Source organism: Xyrauchen texanus, chromosome 38 (genome assembly GCF_025860055.1).
Source record: "Xyrauchen texanus isolate HMW12.3.18 chromosome 38, RBS_HiC_50CHRs, whole genome shotgun sequence".
Taxonomy (NCBI): domain Eukaryota; kingdom Metazoa; phylum Chordata; class Actinopteri; order Cypriniformes; family Catostomidae; genus Xyrauchen; species Xyrauchen texanus.
In genome coordinates, this window is record NC_068313.1 from 20,978,680 (window position 1) to 20,987,513 (window position 8,834).

Sequence of the window (8,834 nt, forward strand, 5' to 3'; positions counted from 1 at the left end):
ACAGCAAATTTTTGGTCCTGAATTCTTACACTGTAAATATCCCGTTATAATAAAATAAAAAATACAGTTTTCAAGATGAAGAACAAATTCTGAACACCAAATTCCAAAAAATGTAGGAAATAGTGACACCTTGTGGGACACCATACTGTCGAGTGTCCAAGACCACTTCTATATAAATTTTGTAAAGCATTCTACTTTTCTGGCAGTCAGATAATTAACCTTAAAGGTGCACTCAGCAATTTTTTCAATATTTAAAAAGTTTTACGTCTAAAGAAATGTACAGTATTGTAGTTTTGAAATATAAGTGTTAAATCATAAGAACTCGCATGAGATGAAGAGTAACCTAATAAAAGCTGCTTTGTTCTACATGGAGAGGGTCACCTCATGGGGGCTGCCATGTTAAAATCACATGACCAGTCGAATATTACTCACTTAAAGGAATATCTCAACCAAAACTGTAAACTCTCTCATCATTTACCATTATCATATGCCGTCCCAGATGTGTATGACTTTTCTGATTAACTCAAATGAAGATTTTTAGAAGAATATCTCAGCTCTTTTGGTCCATTCAATGCAAGTGAATGGGTGGCAAAATGTTGAAGATCCAAAAATCACATAAGTCAATGTAAAAGTAATCAATAAGACTCCAGTGGTTAAATCAATGTCTTCAGAAGCGATATGATGTGCGTGGGTGAGACAGATCACTTTTACACTCTTCTTGGTTACATGCATATCGCCCCCCTACTGGTCAGACAGAAGAATTTCTAGCAAAAAATGACTTAAATATTTATCATCCGCACCTATCATATCACTTCTGAAGTTATGGATTAAAAACACTGGAGTCATAGGGATTACGTTTCTGATGCATGTATGTGCTTATTGTAGCGTCAAAATTTTGACACCCATTCAATTGCATTGTATGGACCTACAGAGCTGAAATATTCTTCTAAAAATCTTTGTTTGTGTTCTGCAGAAGAAAGTCAAACACATCTGTTATGGCATGAGGGTGAGCAAATGATGAGTAAATTATCATTTTTGGGTGATCTATCCCTTTAATATCAGTAACCATCCTTTTATTGGACTCTTACACTCATGGATAAAATGAATCATGGCTGTCTGTAAATAGAGAATTTCTACAATGACATCTGTAACTAAACATTATTGAGTTTGAATTATGTTTTGAGTATTTTTACGTGTAAATCCAAGATCACACAAAAAAAAAAATAGTTTTACCCCTTTAAACGAGTCCCATATACCCAGTCTGACAAAGCCAAGTTATATTACCAAACATTTCTGAGACACCACCACATGATCACATCTCTGTTGCCAGATTTATTTGGTCTTCGCAAATACAATCAGTACAACTGAAAGAAGAAAAAAACTGCTCTTAAAATCACTATAGGCTACTTACAAATTTGATGTACATACAAGTGTAGGTGTTACCTCCCAAAATGAATGACAAACAATATCAATCCTTTTAGATCAGTTTAACAGTGAAACACCCATGAATCTGAAATTGCCATTAAACTAGTCTAAAAGGAATCTAAAAGTACAGTCATTTTGGGAATATAACAATTCAAGTATATTCTAAAAATGTGATGAGGCATGTTCACTTGGAATCAGCTTGGCATCAATTAAAATATGTCTATAAACTGTAAACTAAAAATCAGTGTTATAGAATATTACAGCAAATTAATACTGGCTTAGTTTCAACATACTTCATCTGTAGGCACAAGAGGAAGTTTGATAAAAAAAAAAAAGCATTAAATCAAATAGAGAAAGCAATGACTGAAACAGAATGATGCATTGCATAAAGGCACGTATGAGACACTCCATACAATTCACAGCTCCATCAGACCAAGAGCTGCATATACAAGAAAATCTTGATTTTCAAGCGTTGAAAAATGTAGATCTGACAACTGATTTAAATAGCTCAATGACAACACTAAACAAAGGCATAAAACATGCCAAATATGATTGGTTAAAACATTTCCAAACTAATACACACCCAAAAAGGTTTGTAGTGGGATACAGGTTATTAAATTCACATATACATCTAACCACAGTCAGCAAATGGATAACATAAAATGTAAATTGGAGAAGACATTCAAGCATTCAAATATTTGCATCCCAGTGTAATTCAATGTGCTCCGATACAACACACCATGATTTTGAGTTCATGACTTAATCTGAGGAAAAATATATTTATCTCTGTAATGCAGCTGTATTCCATAATACATCTCTCTAATGTATAAAGAAAATTATACAGATTTACATTATAGTCATTATTTAGGCATTATTACTGCAATTCTGTGTTTTAGTAAGCAAAGACTGCAATAATGCTATTTTGCCATCTTAATTACAACACAAAATAAAAAGTTAAATACTGTACTTGGAGTAAATACATGGAGTGCTCATAAAAACTTTCATATGGGATGTTATAAGGAGAAAAGAGCTCGAGTGTCTGGAACGGGGTGGTTGGTCTCCAGCTATGATTACAAGACAATCATATAACTATCGAGCATCATTAAGCTGTCTGGCTACAGTCAGTATCTCTTTGGCCCCTTTGCTGAGCAGCAGACTTCCGAGGTCCAATCCTAACTTCAATGCAGCATCCTGAGCTTCTCCTGACACCTTTAAAGCGGTGATGCCCACTCGCTGGACCTTCTCATCAACCATTTCTTGCTCCTCAGTCTGGGAATAATGAGATCACACATGCTAAAATTTCAAAGTTTCAAATTTAAATTTTCAATTCTGATTTTGGAAATTATACCTACAGAATGTCTATGCATTGCATCACCAAATAACAACCTAATGGCATTTATTTTAAAGAAATGTAGCACAAAAATGTAAAAAAGAGAAGTTTGTTGTTAAGGGGAACTGACTTCATACATTAAAAAAAAATTAAGTTGAAACAAGTTGGTTTGAAGTCATTGCAAAAATGCCTCAGAAAAGTGAATTTAGTTCTGAGAAATGCTCTAGCATAATTTGTTTGCAGATGCTACTTGATTTGATAGTTTGCATCTGATGCAATTGCAATTAGACATTTTTAAGTATGACTTCAGTGTCCAAAAGTGTCCAAATCATTTTTAGGGCCACTGTCCATTCTAGTGAATAGGCAAATAAAACTATTTAGTTTGTAAAATAACATGAGCATAGTACTTCAACCCTTTGAATAGCTGACCTGCTGACAAAATGTTTTTCCACTTTAAAATTGTTAACTGATCATATTTTGGGAGTAACAACCTGATTGTCTAAGCTGATGCTTGTCTCCATGGTCTCCTTCAGACTATCTGAGCCATCAAGACTATAGACCGCTCCAGACAGGTAGAGCTGCAAAAAGAAAAGTTTCACACATTAAATACAAAAATAATCTTCACATACTCTACTACACACTTCTGTCATTCAGGTATAATAATTTTCTGTAAAAACAGTTGGGTAGACAGTTAGACTTGCATGAAGCTCCTCTCCACCTGTGAATTCTTAACTTCACTGTTAACAGCAACTGGAACACTGCACCCCCCTTCCTATTAAAAAACCAAACCAAAAAACAAATGTGTGAGATGTCTGCATTTACACACCAGTATAGAGTTAAGCATATAGAGTAGGAAATTGGAGTGAGGGGTTTAACAGTACAGGACGCTTACCAGATGTTTGAGAAATGCTCTTTCTGCGATGCAGCTCAGCACAGTGTCCGAGTCATTCAATATAGAAACCATCTCCAGGATGTCTTGGTCCCGAGCTCTCACCTCAACAGCCAGTGCTCCCTTTAACAACATAGTAAGAGTAGTCTGCAAGCCTCTTTTACTACAGCAACTGAACTGTTATTGTTGTTTATAGATACTAAAGAATGCAAACTGAACAGCCAGATTTTTAGCTTGTCACCCAGGTAACATTACATAGTTGGCTAACACAGATTAAGTTTTATCGAAATTGCGAAAATGAATTCTGATAGTCTTGGAAGCATCACACAAAATTTGTTGTCCTTAAGCCATTTTGCCACAACTTGTTATGCTTGGGGTCATTGTCCATTTGAAAGGCCCATTTGTGACTGAGCTTTAACTTCCTGGCTGATGTCTGACATCATTTTCCTTCCTCATGATGCCATCTATTTTGTAAAGTGCACCAGTCCTTCCTGTAGCAAAGCACCCCCACAACATGATGCTGCCACCCCCATGCTTCACAGTTGGGATGGTGTTCTTTGGCTTGCAAGCCTCACCCTTTTTCCTCCAAACATGATGAGGGTCATTATTGCCAAACAGATACATTTTTATTAGACCAGAGGACATTTAGTCTGGCTTTTTTTATGGCGGTTTTGGAGAAGTGGCTTCTTTTTTGCTGAGCAGCCTTACAGTTTATGTCGATATAGGACTCGTTTACTGTGGATATAGATACTTGTCTACCTGTTTCCTCCAGCATCTTCACAAGGTCCTTTAATGTTGTTCTGGGATTGATTTGCACTTTTCACACCAAATTACTTTCATCTCTAGATGACAGAATACGTCTACTTCCTGAATGGTATGATGGCTGCGTGGTCCCATTATGTTTATACTTGCATACTATTGTTTGTACAGATGAACGTGGTACCTTCAGGCATTTGGAAATTGCTCTCAAGGATGAACCAGATTTGTGGAGGTCCACAATTTTTTTTCCTGAGGTCTTTGCTGATTTATTTTGATTTCCCAATGATGCCAATCAAAGAGGCACGTAATTTGAAGGTAGGCTTTAAAATACATCAACAGGTACAACAGGTATTTCCAAGCTGCTTAAAGGCACAATTATCTTAGACTATGTAAACTTCGGACCCACTGGAATTGAAATAATCAACACAAATTTAAAAGTGAAACAATCTGTCTGTAAACAATTGTTAGAAAAATGACTTGTTTCCTGCACAAAGTAGATGTCCTAAACGACTTGCCAAAATTATAGTTTGCTAATATGAAATCTTTGGAGTTGTTAAAAAATAGTTTTAATGACTTCAACCTAAGTGTATGTAAACATCTGACTACAACTGTATATCCATATACAGTATATATCAATATATTTATATATATATATATATATATATATATATATATATATATATATATATATATATATACACACACACACACACATATATATACATATATACTGTACAGTATACACTGTATATATAAATATAAAAATAAAAAATTAAAATACTGAGATGAGCAGGCCAGCTCAATTAATTAATGCCTGATACTGTATTTGGAAATGTATCAAATATTTACTACTGAATGCTACCCACCTGTCCGACTGCATACATACAGTCCTCAGGGTCGAGGATCTGAAACAAGGAGATAAAGAGATTATATGCAAGAAAAGACCTGGGTAGCATTTCCCAAAAGCATCGTAAACCATAAGCATCATAAGTAGGTTGGAAATGCAGCCCAGGTGTGATTAAACACAGCTGGTTAAAAGGGTCCTGAATATATTAGTGTATGTCATTGAATGCTATTATATGTCTCACTAATTAATCAAATAATGCAATAATCTTAAGTGATTTACTCATTAACCACCTGGCTAATGCGGTTTTCCCAGCCCATTCTCTTAAGACCTGCTGCTGCCAAGATGATGGCGGAAAAGTCTTCCTTTTCATCCAGCTTCTTTAGACGGGTGTTGAGATTACCTCTCTGAGATGTCATTGTAAAGGAACACTCTCAAAAAAGAAAAAGAAAAAAGGAAACACTGAAAATAGCTTGTTATTAGCATTTAATGACAATGCACAGTCGGGGCAAATACTCAGATTTTTAAAATTGTGCATTAAAAGATACAATGTCTTTAAACTCCAGGTGTGGAAACCTTTTTTTCAGCTGTGCAGCCCGACGAAGAGAACTGGTACCTATAACACTGTAAATAAAAAATGAAAAAGCAATTATTAAAAAGATTCATATACTGTATGACATGACATATACAATTTGTGCATTAACCACTGCTTTTACCTCTTGTTCGGGAGGGAATCTAGACATGTGCCTTTATTTTTGGGGTGCAAGACAACAGCATCATGGGGGTTTTCTCGTCTTTGGAGAGAACAAAGATGTTATTATCCCAGTGAATTCTTCTTTTTCAAAAAATACTTCCAAATAAATTAGCAATCCAGTGTGCATCAATAAATAAGCTTTAATGATGGTTAATGAATCACTGCAAAGTATAAGATTTAGTTTACTTGTGGACCATATGTAATTTACTTTTAAGATAAAAGGCTCTTTAGATGTGGAGGGAGCCTGTCTTCATCCCTATATTTCAGAACACAGGGAACCTATTGTCCTTTTACTTACTTCAGCACAGCTCCTATAGTGAAACCCATAGGAAGAGCAGTAGGCAAGTCTTTCAAAGAGTGCACGACCAGGTCTACCCTGTAGAGACACAAATACAGTATTACAACAGCATTATTCACAATGAAACATCCAAGCACCAGCGTTGAAGCCAAAACATCTGTTACTTCAAATGCACCAAAAGACCAAAGTAAAAATCTGTGTCGTGGTGATGTGCTGAAAAGAAGGCAATGAAGGATTGACTTACTCATTTTTTTCCAAAGCATTCTCCAATTCCTTTGTGAAAAGGCTTTTTTCGCCAATCTTTAACACACAGGTATAACAACACTTGCTATATGTTGTTGAACGCTTTTTGTTGCAGCAAACACTTTACATACATTGACATTAACAATACTAATTAATTATAACAATAACATTGCTTTGTTAAAACTACCAGAAATTAGTGATGAGAAATAACTGTAAATATTTATTTATCTGGGCTTTCAATTAGGACTTACTTTAGATAAAGCTGTGTCAAGTATTTTATCTCCCATTGTTGACATAGCCACTGAAACAAAATAAAAAAAAATAGTTTGGAGTAGAAATCAGAATAAGGCTGGATATACAGTAAAAATGATAGTTTAACACTTTGTAAACTTGCACTGTTTGCAAATTAAGCATCAAGCAAAATGCTAAATTAGGCGTTTTACACATTGGGAAATAATGTCTTACCTATTTCAAAATGTGTATCAGGGTGTAACTCCTTGAGTTTCTTTACAACACTGTCTGTCTGAATGCGAGCCAGCTGTAATAGAAGTAACAAAAAAGTTCAACAATATCACATTTCAGACCAAATATGCACATCCTATAAGGTTCATTTTCTGCTTGATGTCTATAACCAGTGCCTTTGCAACTTTTGTAGCCACCCTTAAAAAGACAGAGACCTTATCAAACCTATCTAAACTGACACACCCAATCAAACTTTCAAAAAAACTTAACAAGACCTACATTTATCTTTATAATATAAGTGCTACTAGGGTAATTTCACAAAAACTGTCAAGGAATGCCAAGGTCATATTTGAACCCCAATATCAAAAGACAATAAAAGAAACAATATTTTGACTAGACATTTCTTCATGAGATTTAACCACTAAATGACAATATGAGAGACAAAGAGAGGCTCATACCACACATTATATGTAAAAGAAATAACAAGTACAAATGTATTTATTTTACAAAACATTAATATAATATCCCTACTTCATGAAAAAAACAGTAGCACTTTTTTAATTAACTTAATTAAAACAGACTCATAAACAAGGATGATTCCAGTGATAAACTGTCGTAAAGAACTACTAATGGGGATAAACTTTTTAATGTCTCAAAATTTAAAAGGTGAAAATTAATAATGTTCTGTAAATATCTTAGATCACCATTTGTTTGTGTCACAGGCAATGTGATATGTCAAAAATGATTTTGTTTCTTGGATTGTTGAAATTAGTAGTTTACTATAACAGGAACTTATTTTATGTACAATAAATGTAAATATGATCATTTACCTGACTTTTTCTAGTGCCAACACGGATGACTCTGCTGACTTTGCCATCATAGTCCTGTGAAACAAGAAACAAGTTTAAGGTCTGTACCTCAATGCTGAACATTTAATTGAGAATCCCTAAAACAAAGAGCACACAGAAATGTCTTAATTTTGAATTTGTTCTGACCCTAATATATTTATAAGGTCCATCTGCCATAGTTGTATATAACTGAGCTGAAGTCTTTAGCTGCTTGCAGTAAGAGAAAGTAATGTACACTGAACATGCAGCTGGACTGCCTGATGCAGAAGGCAGTACGCCCCTGTATCCTGACTTCAGTAGATAAGACAATAATGCCTATTCTCTGTATCCGTTACAAATAAGGGAGGAGTAAAAAACACCATTCGTTTAGAGATTTTTTGAATATTAGACAACAACTATGCTGGTACTGAATAGTTTTACTCTACTACAAAAGTAGATATATATGTAATCACAATGTTAAACAGCATTTCTAAACCAAAAACATCAATTGCAAATGTGATTATCTCATACTAACTGAAGTGCACAATTACAAAAGTTGGAGACACGTTCAAGTGTCAGTCAGTTATAATTCATACTACTAATCATATATCATAAATATGATATATTAGGTTTGAGCCTACCTCCAAACATTTTGAACACAATGTGCATAATAAACAAAAATATATGATTATGTTCTCTCAAAAGCACTTTTATCCAAATTTGAACGATGAATGAATTAAAGCATACCTGAAGAACTGTTTCTCCAGACATTCTCTTAGAGTTTACAGTTATTTAGTTATTGTCTTTTTGAAATATTAGTAAAATTTCATTCATGATTATTGGGGAGAACATTTTTAAAGTGGGACAAATGTAATTCCCAACTGTAGCAGATAACAGACTTGAGTATGGCCGCCGGAAACGAGCGAAAAGTAAATTTTCAAAATAAAGGTCATAGAACAATATGGGGCGACGAATATAAAATTACATTTTAGATCAAGGCATA

At 34.5% G+C, this 8,834-nt stretch overlaps 1 protein-coding gene across 3 annotated transcripts in view; it reads right to left on the reverse strand.

Moving 5' to 3' along the window:
• Positions 1-1,331: 1,331 nt before the first annotated feature.
• LOC127632212 (porphobilinogen deaminase-like) overlaps positions 1,332-8,834 on the reverse strand; it is a 33,663-nt gene continuing 26,160 nt past the window's right edge. The window contains exons 1-14 of one of the 3 annotated variants that reach the window (XM_052110820.1): positions 8,579-8,722; positions 7,835-7,888; positions 7,008-7,080; positions 6,794-6,843; positions 6,544-6,599; positions 6,300-6,377; positions 5,964-6,041; positions 5,796-5,871; positions 5,541-5,654; positions 5,270-5,308; positions 3,648-3,767; positions 3,474-3,527; positions 3,247-3,333; positions 1,332-2,694 (exon numbers count right to left, since the gene is read on the reverse strand). In XM_052110820.1, coding sequence (XP_051966780.1) covers positions 2,515-2,694; positions 3,247-3,333; positions 3,474-3,527; positions 3,648-3,767; positions 5,270-5,308; positions 5,541-5,654; positions 5,796-5,871; positions 5,964-6,041; positions 6,300-6,377; positions 6,544-6,599; positions 6,794-6,843; positions 7,008-7,080; positions 7,835-7,888; positions 8,579-8,602 — 1,083 coding nt within the window. In that variant the 5' untranslated portion in view covers positions 8,603-8,722 and the 3' untranslated portion in view covers positions 1,332-2,514. Of the gene's footprint in view, positions 2,695-3,246; positions 3,334-3,473; positions 3,528-3,647; positions 3,768-5,269; positions 5,309-5,540; positions 5,655-5,795; positions 5,872-5,963; positions 6,042-6,299; positions 6,378-6,543; positions 6,600-6,793; positions 6,844-7,007; positions 7,081-7,834; positions 7,889-7,999; positions 8,107-8,578; positions 8,723-8,834 lie in introns of those variants that run through there. The other 2 variants (XM_052110818.1, XM_052110819.1) reach the window with 2 other exon arrangements.